The sequence below is a fragment of the Nelusetta ayraudi genome, unplaced genomic scaffold (genome assembly GCF_046127955.1).
Source record: "Nelusetta ayraudi isolate G7.1 ecotype Tasmania unplaced genomic scaffold, CSIRO-AGI_Nayr_v1 ptg000221l, whole genome shotgun sequence".
NCBI classification, from domain to species: domain Eukaryota; kingdom Metazoa; phylum Chordata; class Actinopteri; order Tetraodontiformes; family Monacanthidae; genus Nelusetta; species Nelusetta ayraudi.
Genome location: NW_027466270.1, coordinates 228,881 through 253,822, shown reverse-complemented (window position 1 = coordinate 253,822; position 24,942 = coordinate 228,881). Strand labels below are relative to the sequence as shown.

General features: G+C 51.1%; 1 protein-coding gene across 2 annotated transcripts in view; it reads right to left on the bottom strand.

Annotated features, from left to right (window-relative positions):
• col5a1 (procollagen, type V, alpha 1) overlaps positions 1-24,192 on the bottom strand; it is a 66,538-nt gene extending 42,346 nt beyond the window's left edge. For both annotated transcript variants that reach the window (XM_076016240.1, XM_076016241.1), the window contains exons 1-4: positions 23,679-24,192; positions 10,202-10,369; positions 4,166-4,379; positions 3,486-3,648 (exon numbers count right to left, since the gene is read on the bottom strand). In XM_076016240.1, coding sequence (XP_075872355.1) covers positions 3,486-3,648; positions 4,166-4,379; positions 10,202-10,369; positions 23,679-23,793 — 660 coding nt within the window. In that variant the 5' untranslated portion in view covers positions 23,794-24,192. The remainder of the gene's footprint in view (positions 1-3,485; positions 3,649-4,165; positions 4,380-10,201; positions 10,370-23,678) is intronic.
• Between the last annotated feature and the right edge of the window lie 750 nt (positions 24,193-24,942).

Below are 24,942 nucleotides of genomic sequence, written 5' to 3'. Positions count from 1 at the left end.
TTTCTACCACCTTCGTGCTTTTTTTTTTTTGGTCTTTATAACAAGACAACCCGAAAAGGCCAAATCCAGGTCTGCTACGGCAAAACCAGCGGGTGAGGGCCCACTGCTTTTGGTTCCGCGACAACGGAGGCCGGACTGGAAGTGCTGCGTTTGCCCGGCTTCGCTGGGCTTCTCTTCCATCCTCTCCCTGACGACTACCTGAGAGAGGCTGAGTAGTCCATCTGTCCTGGTTGTGTCCAGCTCCCCCTCCGAACAAACCACAGCCATTTGCTTTGCTGGCTCCACTCAGGGCTAAGGGATGGGTATTAAATCATCTCTGGGTTTTTGTCTTGGCGGGCCCAAAGGAAAACAACAGTGCGAGTGGAAACTGGGGTAGACGTTGAGTCTTGCAGGCCCGGCCTTTGGAGAGTTGGGCGGCTCACTCCGTGCTAAACTGTAAACATCCACTCCATAAAAGTGATGAGAAGTGAATGTGAGGGGTCAAACATGCAACTCCAACTTTTCCCTTCGTGACCCCCTATGACTGGTAAAATCTCTTCCTTGTCCACAGCACATCAACTGGCTGGTAAAGAAAACATCAAATGTTTTGTTGATCTGACTCTGACTATCAGATATTGGCTGTATTTCATCGGTGCGTAGGAAATCTCTCTGTGGTCACAGTCAAAAAAACAATCAAAATTCCGTTGAAGCATTTTTCACCTTCTTGCTTTTCCTGTCTCTTCCTTGGAAAAGGGCAGATTTCACAGCCGTGAGTGTTCACCGTGGAAAAGCAGCGCGTGCGCATCCTTCAGCCGAGCGAGCGCTAACTCACGTTAAACCAACAAGGAGGTGAAACACACAAAGAACTTGCTACAGCAGCCAGAGGACGTCCCTCTCGGCATGCGGGTCTGTACTATCTTGTTTCCAAATCGAAAATGTTTTAGCTGACAGTGCTAACGTTAGCGTCATTAGCGCGGGGCAGCGTCGGTTCGCGACTGTCTCCAAAACGGATCGCCAAGGAGAAGAAGATCTGCCTGTCTGCGAAGCAGGCCAGTGAAAAAAAAACTGAAAGAAAAAAAAAAGCTGGAGACCGGCACACCCAGATGGCGCTGTGACATCACTTCCTCCTCTCGCTGTTATTCCGCCAGCTGAATTTCGCCCACAGCATCCATCCATATTCAGTTTTTTTTTGTTTTGCTCTGTTTTTTTGTTTTTTCAAAAGAGACAGGAGACGGGAAACTGGGAGTTAACGGAATTAACTGGCCTGCTGGTGAAATCAAACATGCCAGCGGGGGAGGGGGGTGGGGGGGTGGGGGGGGAGTGATCCTGCGCCTTTTCCTGCTCAACATCTCGCGGTGCTAAGTGATTCTGGCAAAAGTCAACACAAGGCTCCGGCTAAACTGCCGAGGGGATAAGGGAGTGAGACAAGGGAAAAAAAAAAAAAAAAAGAAGGAGGGCAGCGTGCACATAATTTGGAAACTATGTGGCACATTTTCCATTTTGTGCATGTACTGGAGCCGATCCCGTCTCCCATCTGGCAGACACACGGCAGGAGGGCCGCTTTAACATCGCCTCACAGAGTATGTGTCTGTTCCCACGTTTGGTCCACAGGGCCGCCAGCACCAATCCGAGATGCAGAAAGGGGGGGGGGAGGGGGTCTTTCAAATTGCCCCGGTATCATCACTTTAATCATAGGAAAACATGGCGAACGCAATCCCCCCCTCGTTGGGGACCGCAGCAGTCTCCTAACGACCCGGCGGCCTCGGGGGAAACAAGGGCGCGTAAACAAAGGCGGAACGTTTTAGTCGAGTTTAAGTCAGCGACTTTAGGCGAATAAAGTCCACGTCCTTCTGCGGGGGGGACTAATCCTAATGTGCATCACATTTCCCATTTCAGATTTGAACCAACTAACCTGGCAAACTGGCCTCAAAACTTCAAACGCTAACCATCCAATGTCAAAACCCCGCCTCTGATGAACACTGAAGTCATCAAGCCTGCCCGCTCGCCCGCTCGCCCGCTCAAACTGCTCGAGTGCAGAAGCGAAGCAGCGACGTGGACGTGGCGTCGGCCTCCCCCCCCGTGGAGAAACGTGTGCGGCGTGCGTTCGGCGGCCGTGGCAGGCGCCTCTCAGTTTTCACGTCCTGTCACTCGGCAGCACATGCTCCAGCAAACCCGACGTCGCCTGTGTTGTTTTAAAGAGCGCGGTGACGTCACATGACTTTCTTTTTTTTTCTTTTTTTTTTTCTTTTCGCCTTTTCTAGCGGCCCCGGCAAGGAGGTCAAAGGTCAGCTGGCTCAGCATCAGTCACATCAGTCAGCCTCTGTTACTAATTATTATCGAGGGCCTCGGCCGCGCACACTAATCCCCCTTTAAACAAGCACGACTCTGACAGGACAAAGACAACACTATTCCTTGCCGCACGCCTCTCGTCGCCCTGTGTGTGGGGGCGCTCGCGGCAGGGCGGCCCTCTCCCACCGAGGTCATGTTTAAGAGACGCAAATATACGCCGACACACACACACACACACACACAAAAAGAACAAAAAGCTTTACTTTAGGCCCTCTCCACGCCGAGCCTCTCATTCTTCAGGCAGGGTGAGAAAAAAAAAAGGCATTTCGTCCCGTCGCACCTCAAATTATCCCCCCGTGCGTCTCCTGCGGCCAAAGACTTCCTGTCACTGGCCAGATTAACGTTCATCTTTCATCTCCTGCCACGCTGAGTTTGAAAAGAGGGGAAGGAAGACGTAAAGCCCTCATTCTCACAATGAAAACCTGTCGCCGCTTGTTGAAAGCCCCGGCGGACTGAAGTGCCCGGGCCGTTTCCGAATACATGCGCGCGTTGAGCCGCAGAGAGAAATGTACCCTTTTGGCTAGCAGGTGCTAATTGCACGGTAGCGGCAAAAAGGGGGACAAACTTCAAATTAGCAACGACAACAGCAGGGGCAGCAGCAGCAGCAGCAGCAGCAGCAGCAGCAGCTGATGCAGACATACATAATGTTTTGTTTTTTTTTTACGCGGGGGATGTAGAAAATAAAGCAGCTAAAATTAAATTTGATTTGTCACGGCTGGAAGAAGAAGTGGAGGAAGGTTCACTTGAGGATTCATTCCCCAGCAAAGTGACACGAAGAGTGAAGAAAATGATGATCCGAGCTCCTGGCCTGCCAATGAACTCCCCAACAATGAGAAACATCCGACCTCAGACTTTCTTTTCCTCGCTCATCTTTTCAGAAATATGTGGAAGATTTTTTTTTTTGCAGGAGGCTGTAACCAGTGGGCTACATGCACTGTTTTCTGGTAACTAACAGAGTTTTAGGGTATGAATAATCATTTACAACCCGGGACCTTGACAAAAGAATAAGTGGGCCGCTAAACATTCCTCGTGGACACGAGAATCAAATTACAACTTCGAAGAAGAAAAAAAAACAAAACAAAAAACAGAGAATCGATTCATTGGAGGCCCACCCCCCCTTCAGTATGTGACCGTGGCGATGCGGCCTGGTCGCCTACCTCAAAGACTTCCTCATCAAGTATCCTGGTTCCAAACACCACGATTCCTCTGGTGTCGATGATGGGGTTAGCGCTCCGGAGCAGCCTCTGGGTGGTCCTCTTTTTACAGTCCAGAATGAGGGTGATGGTCTGCCTGTGCACGCTGATGGCCACTCGGTGCCACCTGGGAAGGAAGGAAGGAGCAGTTTGCTCACGGCCTTATTGGATTACACGCCTGAAAGCTAACAGTAGCTTTGCTGTCTTTTTTTTTTTTTTTTCTTCTTTTTTTTTGGTGTTCAAACACACCCCGGGTTTAGCGGTTAGCTCATGTGTAATAACGGTTCTGCTTACATCTTACATCCCGGAAACTAACGCCCACACTTTAGGGACATCTCAACCGAAACTGGACGCAAAGCAGTGGCGCGCAATGAAAACTAGCAAACTGCGCTAGGACAGCTACTGCATAACAAGTTGTCGTTGTGCTAATCTCGTCAGATACGGAGGCAGAAGGTGGGCAGGAGGGCTAATCAGGAGGGCTACTAAATCATAAACAACCTTTATGATTAGCATCAAACGATGATTAGCATCAAACGATGACTAGCGTCATTTATGATTAGCACCACAAAGGTTTTGTCAACAGTTTTCTCTCCAAAATAATAAAAAAAAAAGACTCCTTTAATTCCAGCACACGGCGCACTTACTTTCCGTCGGCGAGGTTGACCCCCCTGAAGAGCGGGTAGTCCTCGGGGCTGGGTTTGCCTGTGTGGTCCTCGTACAGGAAGACGGGGGAGCGTCCCACCTCCAGTCCGAGCTGCTGGATGCCCTGCTCGTTGTAAACGGACAGCAGGAAGGACTGGCTGCCCTTCTTGGGCTTGACTGTCGCCAAGATGGAGAAGTCCTCCGGGAAAGAATCACCTGGTCGGGTCGGGAGGGGGGGGGGGGTTCGACAGGGGAAAGTCGGAGTTATACTTGGCAGCTTAAGGAAGCTCGTAATGGGAACATTGTTAAAACACATTAAAAAAAAAAAGAAGGAAAGAGTGTTGGTGATTTGCAAGTGCCACAAATCTTTTGTAACGGGATTAATCTAATAAACTCGAAGTTTGAGGAAAAAAAAAAAAAAAAAAAATCAAGTGGAGCGTTTCCAGTCCCGGCTCGGGACGAGAGGCCTAATGACAAAAACATGTGATCCTGTGAGACTCTGTTGTCGACCCTCCCGCCCCACTCCCCTGTTATCCCACCACCGCTGATGGAGCGAACAGACGCCGGGACACCGGAGGACAGGCCTGGAAACGGGGGGGGGGGGCGAAGGGGAGAATATTTGCGAGAGAAAGAGAGAAGAGTAAAGAAATAAAAAGGCACATGAGTGCGGAAAATGAAATACCAGCGGCAGATGGCTGTTTGAGACGCGTACAGAGGGAGAGAAAGAGAGCCGGGACAGACACGGTTCCGTCTGCATGGTTCCACTCTGCAGCCTCAACTATTTCCTCCATTTTGCCGAGACACATCTGCCAGACAGATTTTCTTTCTTTCTTTCTTTCGTCCTTTTTTCCTTTTTTTCCCTCCTGGCGGGGTGTTTTCAGGACCCCGGAATGAAGAGCGGCCCACCCGACCCGTCCGAGGAGGAGACCGTGAACGCGTTAATGTCGAGGTCAGAGATGCATTCGTGGCAAACAAGAGCTGTTTGTTTTTTTTGGGTTTTTTTTTTTTCATCTCCAGAGCTCGGGAAGCGAACGCTGGCCGTATCGTGGGTGAAGCCTCTTATTGGGATTATTATTCCGACGCGGGCCGAGAAGGCGCCTCTGCTTCCTGTAGCAGATCTTCAACGTACGGTCTGCAGCAGCAGCAGCAGCAGCAGCAGCAGCAGCAGCAGCTTCCACGTGACCGCAGAGAGAGTGGCAGGGGCTGCGGCTACGGCGGTTTTGTAGCGCTCGGTGCGGCCAGGAAGCGAGCGAACCAAACGCCCCCGCAGCCCCGCACCTCCCCCCCCCCCTCATTTTTGGAATTGCGGACAGACGGCCTGGAAAATGCAACAGCGGAGCGACTCGGTGCGCCGACCAACGCAAAGAGAGCTGGTTGGAAAGTTGGGGTGGGGGGGTGGGGGGGGGGTTTAGGGACGTTCAGGAATCTCAATCAAGACTCGGTTGCTGTTTCTCTTCAACACCTTCCTCGTGTGCTTGTGCACTCGCCGACTCTTTCCACTAGGTCTGCGTGCACGCTGAGAAGGATGCAAGAAATTGACGTCGCGTCGTTTGAAGAACATCGCAGAAATGTTTGCATGAATCAGAATTCACGCTGCTCGCCTGTCATTCCGCGCGCTGGTCAGCGTTAAATCTCGCGCCTGTTTTCACGATTCCTCTTTGAACGCCAGTCTCGAGAAGACGGAGAAGAAGAAAAGGGGGGGGGGGGGGGAGACGCATCATGCGGAGAGCACATGTCTTGGCAAGGTGCTGCCTGAGGAATTCAGCCTGGCATCGCCGGGGAAACATTGCTTTAATTGACAGAATCTTTGACTTATGGCAGACAGCAGGAGGGGGGTATGGGGGGGGGCGGGGGGGGACGAAAGGCGGGGGGAAAGGAAGAGGCGCACAACCTTTCAGCCTGTCAGACGGAGGAGACGGAGGAGACGGAGGAGACGGGGACGCAGGTCGGAGGGCCCGTCGGGAAACGACAGCGAGGGTGTCAGAAAAAAAGTTCTGCGTCGTGTTCAGCGGAGGCCACAGAGACAATGACTCAGCACTGCGCCAGGAGGGGCCGTTTGCACAGGGGTCAAGGGTCAGCTCAGGGGGTGAAAGGCACACCGAGGGAGGAGTGGACGCAAACTGGAGCTGCTCCTGTTTGAAAAGTTAAAGGATTTTTTTTTTTTTTTTTTTTTTCTTTTTGATAGCAGGTTGTTATATACAATCAAAAGAGCGTTCTCTTGGACCGGGGTCCCTTTCCAATCAGAGCCCTTCCACAGCCTGAGTGTGTAGGTGTGTGTGTGTCCACTGGGAGGGGGCCACAACAGCTCATGTTTCTCAGGAATGTGAATTTCAAACGGCTACTTCAGGCCACCAGATGAGAGATTCCTCGCTCCTCATTTAGTCCATGTGTGTTTTCTTTCTGTGTTTGTCGGTGCATGTGTGTGTGTGTGTGTGTGTGTGTGTGTGTGTGTGTGTGTGTGTGTGTGAGGGTGGCAATACAGGGAATGAGAAATGCCACATCGTCGAAAGTCATGAGACTCAGCAATGCAAGGCATTGGGTCAGTCATCGATTTCAATACATTTTGGGGTGAGAACGCCTCCAGAGTCGGGAGGGGGGCTTTGGCCCCCCTCGACGGAACATCTGTCAGTGAGCACACAAGCACGTAAATGGGCTCGAAGGTCACGTGTCCGGTAATTGGCCGTTCAGTCATCACCGAGTCCAAATAGCACCGCCGCCCCTGCCCCCGCCCCTTGTATGGGACTCACAGCATTCCGGTGGGATTGCAAATATTGCTGCGGAGACAACAAGTGCCCCCCTGTCTGTCACTCTTCTTCACAAAGGGGGTCGTGACATTTGGACGGGTGACAGTGAAGGAAAACGACAAAGAAAGACGCGAGGCTAAAGTTGGACGCTAACTGGTTAGGTACCTGTTCAAAAGGCTTACTTTTTTTCAATGTAGTCATGTTGGAGAATGTAGCAGGAAACTCAGTCAGTGTGGTAGCCAGCGTTAGCTTAACAAACACCGACAGACATTGTTTGTTTGTTTTTTCAAAATCAGACAAAAATGTTGTGGTGTGTTTGGAGTTTAGTGTGACGACAACATAATTAATTGATGGGTCAGAAGAAGTCCTAAGTTGCACTGCTTTCGACAACTTTAGCTAACTTTGGTTAGTCTAGGCTAATAGGCTAATGCCAATCTGCCTTGCGCCTATTCAACGTGAGCTTCGGTGGGTTTTAGCTTCAGTTTGACGTTGCACAATCGAGTCGAGTCCGGCGTGTGCAGCAGCCAGTAGTTCCAAAATCTATCCCCAGGGATATTAGAGCAAAAAAAATTAGATTAGCTGTTTAGCTTTTCCAGCTAGCATAGTGGCTTGATTCTCACAGTGGACTCACAGTTGTCTCGGCAATGAGTGCCAAGTGACTCAGTGGAAGAGCGAGTGCACCATCTTCCCTTAGCTCATCGCGACAGTCATCGCATCAAGCATCGTCGGCAAAACATTTTTGCGTTAAAGCTCCAAAGCGGAGACCTGCGCGCAAAGAGTCATTAGCCGAGGCTGGACACTCGAGGCACGGAAAGGCTGAGGCGCTGGAGTTGAGCAGGCTAGACGGCATCGCTGCCCTGTTTCCTCGCTTCCCATTCATCTCATAAAGGTAAGAAAGGGGCCTTCTGTTTTCACGGCCTCGGTAGTTTCAAATGAATCATCCCTTCCACATGTTTGCCTAATGATTGCATGTCTGCACTCGTGCGCGCCTTTTTTTTTTTTCCAACACATCATCGCACACTCTCTGCGGGGTTTTTCCCCCTCTCTCTCTCTCTCTCTCTCTCTCTTTTTTTTTTTTCCTTCCTTCCTCTCTCGCTCTCTTTTTAACGGGGTCACGGGCCGACGTGTTCTCGGCGAGCTCGGCTGCGGTTCTAATGGGGGCCAAAATGACCGCCGTCGTGTCATAATCATGTTTAATGAGCACGTTTTGCTTGATCCGTGTCCTCGACACTGGGGGGGGTAGGATTTCGACTTTTTGGACAAATTGTACTTTACGAGGCCCGGGCCGAAGTCCTCACCCGGTAGCAAATTCATGGAGTTAATGTAGGGAAAAATCGAGCCGCTGGATAAAATGACCTCACAAGCTGAGCTGCCGACTGGGGTACGGCAGGAAAAACTCAAACTGAGCCTCGCTGTCGAGGACACAGAGGGACTTTTGCAGCCCCAGGCCGGCTGCTTACCCCCCTTCTGCACCCGGAGACTGCAGCGATCGGCCCGCTTGCCTGTTACGACCTTCCCCCTCGGTTAAGGTTTTGTTTTATGTGGGACTGTAACTTTGGATGATCCGCGGTAGCGCTCGCGTAATTACAGCCAGGCGTATCTAAACAGAGACTCGCGCTGGCTCGGCCCTCGCCAGGCTTCAAAGTGGGGCAGTATTTATTTGATTGGAGAGCGTGATGGGGCACGCGGGCTCGGCTTTAAGCCCCGGAGCGGGGAGCCGCGACTCGGATGAAAGGTCCGCTAAGGCCAGCGCGACGTCTGGAAAGCGGGGGGGGGGGGGGGGGGGACTCATCCAAAACCAGGGTTTCGCCGGAGCTTTGCTCCCAGGGGGAGGGGCTTACGAGTTCAGCTTCTTGTCCGCCTTCCAGTAAAACCACATCAGTGCTCGGATCTCTCGCAGCTTGTGTTTATACATACGCATATATATTGTAGAACTGTGTGGAAACCAATTACAACAATTTTTTTTTAGAGGAAGCAGTTGTCTTGTCCTCAGAAGTAATGGATTCTTTGTCATTAAATTTTTTTTTTTTTTTTTTTCCCCAAAAAGAGAAAACCAAAGCCGCCGTCCCCAATCGCAGCGTTCAGATAAGGAAAAAAAAAAAATATAGAAGAAATAGAAAAAATAGGGTTACAGAGATGGGAGGAGGAGGTCGGGGAAAGGGAAGAACAAAACACACAGCTTCAGGGGGAAGCGAAGGGAGAGAGGAAGGAGGAGGAAGAGCAGCCTGGGAGAGAGAGAGAGAGAGTGAGAGAGGGAGGGAGGGAGAGAAAGAGAGAGAGCTGCGGTGCACAGAGGAGCAGCAACCCGAAGCCACGTCAGCACAATAGAACGAGGCAGGAGTGGAACCCCAGACACCCCTCCCTCACTCCCTCACTCCCTCCCTCACTCCCTCCCTCACTCCCTCCCTCCACTGCTTTTCCATCTTCTGGCTCCTCCCCCCCACATCAAATATCACTGGCCTCGGGATCCTCGTGCATCTGGAGCCCCAGATGTGCAACATGCGTGCGTGCGTGCTTGTCCGCAACTTTAGTGAAAAGATGCATATCGCCGCGCGCTCGCACACACACACACACGCACACGCACGTTTAAGCGCTGGCGGGGGAACAAGGTTTACAGGGTGCGCGAGGAGAAACTGCAGCCGTGGAGATCTCCCGTAAGGCGACGGCAGAGGCAGAGCCGGCGTAAATAATCTGGCGGCAGGCGGCAGTAAAAGCAGAAGCTCATGCGGGGGAGGGGAGAGGGGAGCAGAAACGGGCCAGGTGGGGCAGAGGGGCTTCACTCTGGAGGTCCCCAGTCATGCAAGAGTAGCTCACTAGCAGCAACACGTCTGTAGCCCTGCAGCAGGCACCACAGAAGAAGAACTTCCTTGCCTCTTCTGTGCGTGTGTGTGTGTGTGTGTGTGTGTCTGCCCTCTGTGACCTTGTTGCATGTGTCCACTTTCCAACATGTGGTCGGTTGGGGAAAAGTGAAAAAGTTTAAGCGTCGGTTTGAGCCGCAAGATAAAAGCGTAGCGTTTCTGCAAACACAGGACGAAAATATGCTTTTTATAGGGATGCAGACTGGAGAGGGTTGTTTTTTTTTATTGGGGTGGGGGTGGGGGTGGGAGGGGGTCATACGAAGGGGCTGAAAATTAAATTAAAGATGTGAAAAATATATTGAGGGACCTTTCGGTGCAATAAAGTCGACCAGGTGTGGAGCCCTGATGCTGGCAGTCCTTGTGAAAGTGAAAATTTTTCTTCCCCCCCCCCTCCGTGCCCGAAGGCCGGAGATTTTGCACACGGTCACGGGCTTACCTGGATACAACTGTCTGGTGGGGGCGCTGAGCTGGGCGTTTTTGGATACTCGGTAGGCCACGTCGGGCCCTTGCGATGACCTCCGGTGTGAGCAGAAGCCCGTTGATCTCGTAACACCCTCAGGTAAACTGGGAAAATCTAAAATCTTCAAGAGGTCCGCTGGTTCGGCTGCAGGGAGGAGAGAGGAGGGGGGGGGGGGGGGGGGAGAGAGAGTGAAAGATGTGAGATGAGATCATTTTTCATGTATCAAAAACACAAAATACAACTGGAAGACGTCTTATTTTGCACGTTGCAAGACTGCAAAATAATGTCTTTCCCCTTCCCCCCCCCCGCTCTGGTTACTCAGCAGGACGTTGGCTGCGCGTGGAGCCCAGAAGATTCCTCTCCGTCCAATTTTGGGCTCTTGAACAGAGACGTGCCCATTTATAGAGACGCTGTGATGACGGGCCAGAGCCGCAGCGGCCGAGGACCTCTCAGCTTCCAGCCCTCAACGCCAAATCCACCGCCGCCGCCGCCGCCGCTGCCTCCACTCTCGGCCACAGCCGTGTAATTAGCGCACTCTCCTCGGGGGGGGGCCCTGCTCGTCCCCGGGGCCGGCCTCGCCACCGGGGAGGGGGGGGGGGCACAGCGGGGTCAGGCCCGGCGTGCGACGCCGGTGGTTTGACCCCTCTTTCCCGCCGCAACCTCAACAGCTGCTTCTGCTGCACACACGCAGGCTGGAGCCACGGCCCGGGCTGACGGACGCTGGGTCGCATCCACAGGGACCTGACCGGGAGTCAGGTTGTTCTAGAGGAGGTGCGATGTGGCGCACAGCAAGCAGCAGGGGCCTTTTTTTTTTTTTTTTTTCTTAACCGAGCATCGTTTTTGGATGAACAGAAAAACAGAGAAAAAAGCCATCCAAAATTGCACCGATTGCACTTTTTTGTCCTCTTTTTCTTCTTGCTGTTTGTTACCACAATGAGTCAAAGGCAACTTAGGAACAGTAGTTCTAATGTCTGGCTGGCTGGCTGGCTGGCTGGCTGGCTGGATGGAGAGACCACACACACACACCCACACACACACACACACACACACACACACACGTACCTTTCAGCAGACATTAACAACAAAAAGAAACCAACACGAGCGTCCCTTGCCGAGTGAAAAGGACGCTGGGAACAGCGGAGAGATGGAGTGTTTGTACGCTCTGCAACAACATCCATCTGGTTGACATTAAGCATGACTCACGTGCGGCGTGGATCAATTTTATTTTTTTTTTTGGGGGGTAGAAAAAAGTGCGCAAGTGGGGCGGGGGGGGGGGGGGGGGGGCAGACATTCTTGAGACAGAGAGCTCCATTGAAGAGAGTTTTTGGCCGCACGTGTTCTCACGCAGACGTACAGTGGAGCGTGAAAGAAAAACGACTTCCTCCTCTGAGAAGGACTCGATGCTGTCAGCACAGAGAGGGGGATAAAAAAAATAAAATAAATAACCAACCCCTCCCTCGGTCTGTTCAGGTCGTAAAGTCTTACAAACAACGCAACCATAAAAAAAAAGGAGAAAAGAAAAAAAACGGGCGGGACATGGAACTAAGATGTAAACCTGACAGCAACAGCGCAAACAGCAACCCTGGCGATTCCAGGGAGACGGAGAGAGAGACGGGGGGGGGGGGGGGGGGATAACTTGGACAACTCGGCAAGTTGTGGAGTTTATTGGTTCCCTCTAATCGGCTCGTTCTCATCTCAATTCACCGTCCGAAGCCAACAACAAGCTCTTCCTTTCTCAGAGGGGTGAGAGGTGTGGGGGGGGGGGGGGGAGAGTCTATTATCTAGTCGGAAAACTGTGTCACGTGTTTGGCGGGAGGGGCCACCGGTCGCTGAGAGCAGCTGGGCCGATTGAGTAAAAAAAAAAATTTAAAAAAATAAAAAAAATGTAGAAAGAAAAAAAATCGACCGCAACTGCCGAGCATGACGACATCGAGCTGCGGAGAGCAACTACTGCTGCTGCTGCTGCTGCTGCTGCTGCTGCTGCTGCTGGGACAGTGAGCCTGTAAGTCGGCGAAAAGGGGGGGAGGCGGGGGGAAGAGGAGGAAGAGAGGCCACTCTGTCATCAAGTCATAATGAAAAAACTGATAGGGACTCTGCTCCCCCCCTCCCTCCCCGCCTAGCCAGAAGATGCCTATCATTCTGCACGATGACGGAGGTCGACTCGATGAGCTCGTCTCTGGGCAGTCGGAGGTTATATTGGGACTCGCCGGCGAAGGGAAGTACGACTTGTTGAGAACAAACAGAACGTGCATGTGAATGCCAACGAATTACAAGTAAATATTCTATGGAGTTGAGATAACAATTCTGTGTCAATCGTTGCTGAGGAAGCAACTCCCTTCAAAGCGGCTCTCTCTAACACTCAATGCAGCGCTAGCGGCCCCCTGGTGGTCCTCTAGGAGACGACGCCATGTTTGCAACACGCCACCGCGGCCGCTTTCTCAGCGACGGGAGCGCCAAATTTTACCGACTTCGGCGCAGGCGGAGGAAGTGGGTCCGTGACTCTCGCTCCCGCTGCCTCCTTCTTTTTCTGCAGCCATCTCGCCGCGGCCTCTTCACACCGCTCAGAGTCCTTTTAAGGGCACGACACAACCACAGTCCGCACGCCCTGCCTTGAAGCCTCGCTCCAGCGGTGACAGGTGCCGGCCCGACGCTCATTTCACAAATCCTCTTACGCAACTCATTTGATAACCTCGCTTCCCTCTGGGGGGGGGGCGACACTTTGTTTGGCAGAGTTCTTTCCTGAGACAGTGTGAAACAGGCCCCAGCATCCAGCGACCACTGAGTGCAGCATTAGAAGAATGGATAGATGGATGGATGGATGGATGGATGGATGGATGGATTAATGGATTAATGGATGGATGGATGGATGGATGGATGGATGGATGGAATAATGGATGGATGGATGGATGGATGGATGGAATAATGGATGGATGGATGGATGGATGGATGGATGGATGGATGGATGGAATAATGGATGGATGGATGGATGAATGGATTATGACAGCAAATGTTTATGTTTTCTGCCTATGTACAACAATGTCCTAAAAACTACCTTCTGCAGAGCAAGACTTAAACTAGCCTTAAACTCGACTTAAACTTAGAGACTTAAACTTAGAGACTTAAACTCAACTTAGAGCACTACTTATGGCGACCTCAGCCTCAGCTTGACGCAAAAAAAAACCCCCCCGGCAGCCTATCGAATCCTCCAACGAGCCTTTTCATCACTTTGCCGATGACAGCAACACAGGCACCACGATCAATAATTCAAGGAAGCTGCTTTGCCCAGGAGCGGCCGACACTGAGGTCTGACAACGCATCAACACGGCGGTGACGGTAAGTCAAGCTCGGCACGACACAAGGAAATCAGATAGCCGCGGGTTGTCCGAGCTATGACCTGCAACAGATGCAATCTGTCACTTCAGCAGCCCGACCGATCTTTCTCGCAGCTTCTCAGGACCGCCGCTTGTCTCCTGGGTCATTTGGAGTTTGCAGTGGGCATGGGAACGGGCATCGGGAAAGTGACAATAAATGCTCAAGACGCCGACAAAAAAAAGGGAAAAACCTCGACCGACCCACTGGGACGTCGACCTCGGAGTCGCCCGATGCCTCTGATCGCCCTCAGAGAGCCGTGACATCACAGTCGGCTCCGTTATCCCCTTCACCTCTGGGCCGCACACACACCTTCGCTCACGGGTTCCTGCCACCGGCAGGAAGGTTCCCCCCCGACCACATCCGAAGCCGCGGGGCGCGAGGACTGAATCCCACCTTTTCAGCTGGGGGGGGGATGTTTACCCACTTAGCGGGACTAAACCCTCGGCGGACCCACACCGGTGGCACCCGACGCTAAAAATAAAACGTTTTCTCCTGGCCTCACATCCAGGAGTCCCCCCACTCCCCCCCACCCCCTCACCTCAGTAAACACGGAAACTGTTTATACGACACGGTCATGTGTACATTTGCTCTTCGCTAGGTGGCCGCGAGTAAAAGCAAAAACCGCTGGGTTGCACAGTGCGGCCATTAAAAATCCTCTCGGAGCTTTTTTTGTTTTGTTTTTTTAGCCGCCGCTTCCCACGCGTTGCCGACTCCACCGAGGCCCCCGGCGCGGGGGGGGGGGGTCACGCACGGACCATAATAATGCAGAATTAACGATACGACGTCGCTCACATCAACACATGAAGAAAAGGTAAGCAGCTCCTTTTCGAGGGACAGAAACCTCGGACGGAGACCGAGAACACCAACGGCGGCTCCTCCCGCCAACCTTGCACGCCCATCGCTATCTGCACGGTTAGATAGACGCGTCGACGCGCTGCGGTCAAATATGTGCGCGCAGGATTTTCGCACGACTTTCTTCGCCTGGCGCGGAGTTAATGAGGCTGCAGCAGAGCGGAAGGTCCTCGCGGGTGCATATTTCAAGGCACGAGTCACTTTAAAAACTGCACGCAAGAACCATTAAGAGCCGCCGCTAATGAGAGAGGAGGGGAGGTGATGGAGGGGGGGGCGGGGTTTTCTCTCTCATGCCTTCCTCGCCTCATCTTAACGCTTTACGCCTTCGCGTCTCCCCTCTCTGAACAGTAGCCCCGGACACCCGGTTCATAATCCCGCTCTCGGCCCCGGGGGGGGGCCAGGACTGCGGTGGATCCCATTCTTCCCGACTGATCCGTCTATCCTCCTCCGTTTCCACAAAAGCGTCTGCGTGCACGCGCACGCACGCGCCCTGCGAAAACACTTAGCAACTCCAGACAGCACCATTTCATTTGACAGGAGGTGGGGTGCCAGACCGTTGAATTAGGACTTTTTCATGGGGGGGGGATTAACATTCCTCCCTCTCCCTCTTTCCCTGCCCCCTATCCTCCTCTACCACCTCCTCCTTCTTCTTCTCCTCCGAGCCCGAAGTGAGGCCTGACTCTCCAGGCACATGCTTGACCTGGCGCTGAGGACAAGAAGTAATTAGCAGCCATAAAGAGGACTCTGCCGGGCACAGCTGAAAACAAGAATGCCAAATGAGAGACTTCCCCCTCCTAGAGTGCATCACAGACCCGGAGGGCGTAAAGATTTTATTTTCACTTATATATATATATTTTTTTTTCACCCGATACTGTTATAAAAACCTTAAGTGGAGCCAACTGTTGCTGTGTTAGCACTTCAATGTGGAAACAGCGGGTAATAATTAGGAGCCAGGCTTTAAAATGCCTCCAGTGGTGGCAAAGGGTAAATAATAAAGAACACCGTCATGATAATCTGTGAGGTGTCTTTAAAAAAAACTAAACTATGACACCGCGACAATTCCCCCAAAGACATATTTTCAAAGCAAAAGGTTTGACAATCCTAAATATTAAAGGCTGCATTTCAGTTGGAAACGGTCCACTATGGGTTCATCCCTCACAGGTACAGCCTTTCACATGACACTAATCAAGATGAACCCGATGACTCTGCACAAGTCACGTGACTGGATCCTGAGAAATAAACTGCGGGCGTGGTGCCTGCTGGATCGACTCAGCATGAGTCACGCAGCCTGGACATCCCAAGAGATAAAAAAAAAAACAACAAAAAAAAAACAAACACACAACGCGCGACACACAAGTAAAGTAATTCCAGCACAAACCACGAGTGGGATGTTAGCAAGGAAGCTAACATCGACAAACGGGACTTCAGTCTGGAGTTTTCTGTAGATGAGAATAGGATTTGTTTGATAACACTCAGTAGGCACAAAAACTTAAGCTAGTCTGAGCCAGCGTGAGCAAATTGAAACTGTTGCGTCGCTTAACCCGCTAACATATTAGCAAAAGCAACGCCCAGGCTCAAAGCAGGAAGCTAACAAAGGCAACTTGACAGCACAAAAACCTTAAGGGGCACAAGACTAGACGCCTTCTACATGACCTCCGATAACCGATATGTTAACTCTCGGGCTAATTGGGCGGCTCAGCACTTTGCACCACACTGACCCACTGACCCGGGCGGCCAGCCGCACGTGAAAGCAGCAGCGGCGGAAGAGGGAGAGGGAGGAATAAAACGAGAGGAGCCAAATCTTTTTGTCTACACGCCCAGTGCCTTCCTTCCCTGCCCAAGGCCGCGATGGCCGCATTTTGACTTTGATCGTCGCCGTCTGATAGCGACGGAGAGCCTCTGACCACAGGCGGCCAAAGGAAGCGCGAGGGGCGGAAAGAGAAGCGAGAACGAGCAAACCGACCGACGGGGACGGACTTGGGAAAAATCAGAACCAGACTCAGACCACCGGCAGCACACGCGGGACCTTGAAAGACAATCTGGATCTTTTAGCCCCCCCGCCCCCCCCGACCAGAGCCGCCGTCTTATTCACTCTGAGGCTCTGTAGCGCTTTCGCCGCAGCCTTAGTTGCTTTAGCAGAGGGAATACCAGAAGCTTTACTTCACTGTCTCCATGCGGCAGCTCGCAGCGCAGCGCAACGCAGCGCTGGAGATAAATCACACGCCCCCCCCCACCCCCCACCCCCCGCCGCAGACTAAGATGGAAAAACGGCGTCAGGACTCCGCAGCGCCGCTCGGATCTCTTTTTTTTAACTGCAGGAAGCGGCGCTTGGAGACACATGCACCACGTCTGTCTGTTTCTCAGTCACCCCACCCCCCCCACCCCCCCGTTGGCCCTTTCGTAATGTCTTTTTTTTTTTCTTCTCCTGCAGCAACAGTTCAGTTCATTGGAGTTCCTTCTCCCCCTCAACCCCCCCCCCCCCCCCCACCACCACCACCGCCACCCACCCACCCATCTTCCCCGCCCCCCCATCAGCAGCTTAATTCCTCTCACCGACTTGTAATTTTCTTCCTCATTCTCCCCATAATTGTTAACGGAAATGTGGCAGCCTGCTGAGAATGTTGCGGTGGGAGAGAGAGAGAGAGAGAGAGAGAGAGAGAGAGAGAGAACTGCAGCACAGACAATCCAGAGCTCTTTCTCTTACTGCCCAGCCCACAGCATAGACTGATGATGATGATGATGATGATGATGATGATGACGATGGTGATGATAGGTCAATGTCGGGGATCAGGGACGCGTTTCAAAAACGTTTCCTTTGGGCAACAAGCAGCAAAACGCACCCATTGGCCAAAGGCCGTCAAAGCTACGAGGGCGCTGTCGCAAAGAGATCTCATTCTAGAATCCGTCCGGTGGAGAAACAATTGGATTCTACAAAACAAAAAAAAATAAATAAAAAATGCACCTACGCACATGAATTCGGCGGACGACTCCAAATAAAATACAGCTGCGGGCCAGTTTGCATTCAGCCTTCAACGTCGCCATAAAGCGGCTGCGCTGAGACAAAAGAACCTTTCAAACAGGAACCCTGAAAGTTGCCCCGTCCACGGTGAACTCTGTGGCCCTCGCATGTTTCAGGGGTCCAAGCTCACTTACGGGGGGGGAAATAAATATATTTACAGCTTCCATTTTTTTTTTTGTTTGTTTGTTTTTTTCCTAACTGGGCTCTGGCCGAGCCAAAATACAAAAAGCTTCATTTTCACCCCAGCTGCTGAGTCACACCACCGCCAGCCCACAATGCGAATGCAAACGCCGAGTGTGTGGTGTGGACGCGTGGATTCCGGGTGGAATAAGACAGACGAGGGAAGACTTCGTCAAGCCGGAACTGGAGGTCAAAGCCGCCGCAAGGCCACCCAAATTCCTCCACGTGGCCCCAGACTCCGTTGCGCTTGGTCAGTATAGCAACCGTGCGCTGAAGCAGACGGTACTGCCAAAGGGCTCGAGTGAGAAAGCATCATCCAGTTCCCTCCCACTGGGCCGACGGAGCTACACCGCTGTCACCAGCTGCCGGGGCGAGCGGTGGGACGCAGCCTTGTGCAAACTGGCCTTTGTCAACCCCCCCGAGCGTTTGGAAGGAGCACGATATCGAGACACCACACCGAAGGCAACAAAGACGCCAACGTGAAAAAAAAAGTCTTACATTTTAAATGTGTTTGCAGGAAACCAATCCAAGCAACAAGTCTGTCCCGACCATGCCGGGATGGACGAAGCCCAAAGAGCCTTAATCCTGTTTTCAGTCCAGACGACTGCGTGAGCAAGAAACACCTCTGTGCACTGGCTCTGCCTGAAACGGTGAAAAATAAAATAAAATAAAATAAAAATAATAGCCCATACATTTGATGACAGTTAAGCTTCTGCAGCAGCCATAGCCACTTTAATATTTCCACACGCAGGGAAAAGAAGTGCTTACTGCGAGAGTTTCTAGTGCCCGGGCTGTGGCTACGCTCGGGCCAAAGAAAGGGTGGGGGGGGAACAGGGTTTGGAAAGGATGAGTCATACGCTGCTTTCCATGCTGGATGATTATAATACCCTATTACAGAGAAAAGCACTGTTTCCCAGCTGAAGTGAATGCTCCGCTTGTGTGCCCGGACCCCAGAAGGGAAGGCGCTAACCTTTTCAACACGCGCCGGTGGACAAAGAAAGCGCAGCGCTCCTCCGAATACATAAAAAAAAAAAAACCTCGCGCACGGGCAGCGCCGGCCGGCTGCCGTCATGAGGTAGATCCGCTCCGACGTTGTCGCAAATATTTCAAACGCCGCGGTAACCACTCCGCTTTGGCCGCGGTCGCGCCCCTTTCAGCCGCAAAATTTCAACTGAAATGATCCATCTTTGTTCGTGCGTGCTTCTGCAGAAACTGGCTTTGGCCACGACACCTTTGGAGAAAAACCATCTGTATCTGGCTCCGAATCAAGCACGTCCAGTCATTAGCGCCGGACGCCATTGAGCGGCAGCAATTAGTTGCCCCTTGATTGGTCTGAAAGGGGGCCTTGGACAGTATACCCTTCGGCATTGGGCGAATAATGCGCCGGTTGTACTGCACAAAGGATCTCATAAACTCTGACACGGGGTCAAGACTCCTGCTGCATATTTAGTTTTATCTGCCGCGTTGTTACCGAGCATTAGAGCTGATTTGCAGAGCCACCCCCCACCCCTCCCCCGCCCCCCCTAAACCGCGGCCCACAAAGCCGGCATTTACAGGCTGAAGTGGCACATGCAGTTGCGGGGTCACTGCCTCTCACCGCTGTCCCGACTAATTCGGATTCTCCCCCCCCCCCCCCCCCCCCCGCGCCACGGCGACAGGCGTACACACTGGAAGTCATTCCTTCTCACTGCCACCTATCTGATTGAGCCGGTCATGACCTCAGGGGTACAATGTGGCTCTCATTGTCTGTGGATTCTTGAGGAGGTCTGCCCTGCAACGCGTCTCGGCGGTGCGACTGGGACGAAGACTCGACCTTTGAACCTTGATCTGTCGGGGGGCTTCCTGTAATTCAGGCTGGAGCGTTTTTGTTGGAGTTCCGCAAAGGCCCCCGTCGATCCCCCCTTTTTTTTTTTTTAAAGTTCCGCTAATAGGCCTCTCGGAGCGCTGTGTACACACTGACTAAAAAGTCGAAATGCACCTATCCATATAAATTCCTTTGGACTTAGGACTCTAAATAAATTACAGCTGTGGGCCAGCTGTATTCAACCTTTAACCCTGCCATAAAGCTGCTTCGCTCCAACAACAAAAAAAAGGAGCCTTTTAATGACCCGGGATGTGTACGTTGTGCCGCAGACAGTTCCGAAAGGGGGGGGGGGGGGGAGCGTGGGGGGGGGGAGACTGGTATCACTTTGACAAAGTCAACTCAGCGTCGGCGTTATTCAATCGGGAATATTCACACACAGGACGGCCTTTTTTTTTTTCCCCCCCTGGAAAGAAAAAAAATGCAACAGTACCTTTCGCCATCCCGTGATATACTGTGAACGTGGAGAAAACATCTGGAAGACATTTCGTCCGGCCTTTTGGAAGGCTCAGCAGACAGCACAATGGAACTTATCGATTCCAGATGTGTAGGTGCTCGGCGAAACAGCGAGGGCCTTTTTTGCTGTTTATCCCGCTTTGGTCCGAAAACGTACGCGGGCACAGAACAAACACCGGGCGGCTCCACAGCGTGGCGCTAGTGCCGATTTCAAATTTCCCCCGATTGTTGCGATTAACCGCATTATGAATTTATTATCATTACTGGGAGGCTTTTCGGAGCGAAATCCTCCCTTGTTTGCGTTTGCACATGGCATTCCAAGAATGTTATTCCAGTATTCTTGATGACTAAAGTGCTCCGTGCAAGTCAACCCCCGGTCCCGTGTGAATGTTTGTTATTGATGGGGACTTTCTTAAGAAGAGCCGAATGATTAATGGCAACGAGCCACATGGAGAATATTGCGCTTGGATGTTAATTTTGAAAACGTGCAACAAAAAAAAAAAAAAAAGAGGAGTCTATTGATTGAGGGCTCTCCAGTGGTTAAAAACAAAAAGGCATTCCTTTGAGCGTAGATTTGGTTTTGCAGATGGTGCGCTCTCCATAAAACACGGTGTTGCTTGCTTGTGCGTTTTATTACTTGAAAACCGATGTAATGCGGTGACCAAAGCGGCCATTTTGAAGAGGGGGCTTTGAAAGAATTTTTTTTTTAAACTTTTTTTACAGAGATTCTTTGACTCAGCGACATTAAATACTCATTACGCACGCTCCTCCTCACTTTGGCCCAGTGAGCGGCAGCGGCAGTATTTACTGAGACAAGCGGCGCTCAAGCACTTCAACAGCTAAGAATTCCTTTCTTCAGGCAGTGAAACTGTAAACCTCACACTAGTGGCAATCCAGAGTCCCGACCTTCACCTTTGACCCCTGACCCCCCCCCCTTCTCATTCCTAACCTCTCTGTCTTGCAGGCCTTCTGTTATTAGTTTTTCTTTCGCATGGATTGAAAGCAAGGTTTCCTCATTAAGGCCAAGACGAGGAGGTGACCTTCCCTTAGAAGTGCGTGCTATGACTCATTCCGTCTAATAAAGCTTGACTTACATCCAGCGGCCTAATCGTCTGTGACCTCAGGTTGCTGTAAACTTCAAACACTTGCACGGTGCGTGCAACAAAAGTATAACACACCAGCGAAAGACACTGCAAACCTTGCAGGCCTCTCTCATTTTATACATTTGGCGTGAAACTGGCTGAGATATATTCTGTCTGAATCCTTAAAACAACGGTAATGTTTTATTAACAAAAGCCTGTGGTGTAAGGACAAAGGAGCCAGTGTTGAACGGGAGGAGAAAATTAGCTACCAAGTCAGCAGGGCCTGCTCTGGGACCATGTAGCATCAACAAGCTAACGGTGTTGCGTTAGTTTGAATATTTTATGTTTGACGCCCGGTTTGTATAACGTCTGGCGCTGTGGTCATTGTTTTCAGAAACACGCCAACAGTGCGCTTCCTGTCCTAGGCCACGGCTCTACTCGCTAACTGGCAAACGAGTACAATAACGTTAGCATGAGTTGAGTTGCTGTGCCAATATAAATGATTGTCTTTTCACCCACATTAACTTCATGCTATAATAGTTTTCGCAGGTCAGGACCTTCCAGGTGGTGAAAAGATGCAGCTGCTTTATATACAGGAAGGGGGGCATTTGCCCAGGTTACACAAGGAGGATTAGGCTAAGATGCTAGTAAACTAAACCATGCTAATTTTCATCAAATTTATCCCTGTACTGATGTCATAACATAATTTGGTTGATCCATCCACGTCAATTAAGGGATAAAAGGCTTTTCTGCAAAAAAAAAATATATATATATATATATATATCTCCACAGTTAACCTCTTTTTAACATTTTGTCAAACATTGGAGTTTAAAAGTTAAGTTTAACACCTTGCGAGCCTCACCGGGGCTGCACATCCCGGTGCCCCCCGTGACTTGATGTCATGTGATGTGGGATCTTGTACAGCTGGCCAAACTGGTGAACTAGCTCCAATTACTGTCAGCTGGTGTTGTCAGGGAAAAAATATCCAAATCGTTCATTTGACCGTGTTGTCTGAATGAAGCGCAAGAAGCAATGAAAATGCGACGGCGTGTAAAAACTCAAAGGTAAAAAAACTTTAAGGGATGATAGATAGATAGATAGATAGATAGATAGATAGCTAGATAGATAGATAGATAGATAGATAGATAGATAGATAGATAGATAGATAGATAGATGCTCGCGCTGCACCGCCTCCGCCCTTCCCCCCTCTTCAACATGTGTGATGTGTTAACAGTTTGGGAATTGTACAAACACTTCTGAGGACAACTTTCATGGCTCCGGCTGCTCTGTTCGACTTCAGCGTTGATTAAACCCAGGTTGTGGCATCAAACAGGATTCAGCCCTGTTTTCTTCTGACAAAGCAACAAAACTCCTCTGCCAATGAAAAAAAAAAAAACGAAAGAAAAAAGAAAAAGAAAAAATGACCCAGATTCCTCCGCCAAACACTTTACGCAGCAATATGGCTTTGATTCCGTTAACTACCTTTTCTGTTCACTACCAAAAAAAAAAAACCCACTGAAGGGGTTCCTTTTCATGTCGCTTGGCGTGGCGCACGCCAAACCTCTCAACCCACCTCTGCAACATCTGCTCTCGATCATAACACTGTGAAAGTGGACGGGGTCGTCCGCAGGCTTTTAAAACGGAGCATCCGACTGACTGCGGGCAGAACGCACCATAGGCGGGGGATGGGGGGGGAAGAAAAAAAAAAAGTTGGACGCTTTAACCGTCCCTGCCGAGGAAGGCACCTGTTCGCCTTGCAGCCCCCATGTCAGGCAAGACCACCTACCAGGTCAAGGCAGCCTTCAGGCGCTAATAATACACGTCGGACCCCCCCCCCCCTCCCCCCCCACTGGCCCCCACTGCTGAAGCATTGTGCGACCAGAGGACAAACAACCACCGGGCAAGGTCTTTAAACCATTAACCATTAAAATCAATCAATCAATCAATCAATCAATCAATCAATAAAGCCTCGTTCCATAAAGCCGTTCTTAAGGACTTTATCTGACTGACAGACGACAACCTTTTGCAACCGCCGGGGCAAATTTGCAGTGCGCGGTGAGCAAAAGTTGACTTTTGATCCTGTGCATGGGAGCTGCCGTGCATCCGTAATGCTGCCTTGAGAGGGGCTCCACCCTGCCACTTCCAGACAGCCGACAGCCCCTCCCCCTGATGAAAAGTATGTTCATCCTTCTCAGGGATGGAAGACTTGGAAATAAGAAAATAAAATAAGAAAGAAAAAAAAAAAAAAGTCCTTGCGGTGAATTCATTTCTTTGAAAGTTACCGCAGAAAAGTTGACCATGTCCAAAAAAACAACTCTCCACCCCCCCCCCCCCCCCCCCCCCCCTTTGACACAGAGCAACACAATCGACAGTGCGCTCGAGGTGGCCAGCAGTAAAGTTAAGCAGCGGTCAATATGCTTTCTGCAGATCAGCTGCTGCAAATCCAAAGCAGACATCCGCACATGGATGTTGAGCTCAGAGGAAGCCCGGGCGGAAACTTTCACCCAGCAGATGAAGTTAACGCAAGGGTTGGGGGGGAGTTCTGAAGTTCTGGTTGTGGAGGAGCGCTGAGGGAGGCAAAAACTTTTTTTTTTTTTTGTTGTTGTTGTCGTCGTCGTTTTCTCCACTTACCTGAACTTGTTTGCGTCGTGACAAAAAGCAGAAGCACCGCGAGAGCGACGTGAGGGTCCCTTATCCTCCGTTTTACTTTCCATCTTATATGGGTATCCATGACGGCCGGAGGCATCCACTGCAAGTGGATTCTCTTTATCACTCTTTTTCTCTTTTCTTTTCTTTTTTCAAAGGGGAAAGAACCAAGTTGCAAACTTCTGATGGGGAGCAACAAAAAAAAACAAAAAAAAAACAATGCCTTCAAAAAAAGAAAAAAAAGAAAAAGAGGAGTCCCCCCAAAAAGAGAGAAAAGGGGGAAGAGGGGGAGTGCGTGGTTATGTCTCAAGCAGCCATATGGAGCGGTTGGTCGGTGTGCGTTCCTCCAGCTTCTTCTTCTTCTTCTTCTTCTCTCTTTTTTTTTTTTTTGCGAGTGAGTGCCTGACGGCTGACGGCTCTCCCGGCTCTCCCGCACGGCTCCTCTCTTCTCCTCTCTGCTCTGCCGAGCTGAGCTGCGCCGCCGAGACTCCCTTCAACCAAGTGCTGCTGCCGCGCGCCCTCGCTCGCGCCCTCCCTTCTCCGGGCGTCACGTAAAGAAAAAAAAAAAAAAGGAAAAAAAAAAAAGGAAAAGGAAAAGAAAAAAAATAGAAAAGAAAAAGCCTTCAAGTCCAAAGCGCGCGCGCGCGCGCACGCACATACACACGCGCCGCCGTCCCCGGCGCTGTCAGTCACTCCCTCGGACAGCAGGATCGGGCAAATCAGAGGAGCCCCCTAAACTTGAGGGCCGGCCCCTGTTATTGGGCCCTGGGTGGGAGGGGGTGAGGACGGGGAGAGAGAGAGAGAGAGAGAGAGAGAGAGAGAGAGAGAAGTTGAGGGGAAAGTTTCACGCCTTCATTTTTCTCCCCCCTCCTCTTCTTCTTCTTCGCAACACGCAGCGTCCCTGCAGCGACAGGAGAGGGTTAGAGCGGGAAAAGAAAAGAGAGAAGAAGAAGAAGAAAAAAAAAAAAAAACCCGCCGTCAGAGTTGGAGATGTGTGGTCCGGGGTTGGATGGATGGGGTGACGTTGTGAGTGAGGACTGAAAAGCGTGTTTTTCTTTGATAGTCAACAGAGTCCCCAATTTTTTTTTATTTACACTCATTTTTGAGCCACTCTGTCGTTTGTTTTTTTTTTGTTTGTTTTTGTTTTGTTTTTTTTTCCACAGATCAGCGTTCAAGTTATGGATGCGAATATAATCAAAATGAAACAATACGACATGGTAATAAACAACACTTCTGAAAATACAGCCCG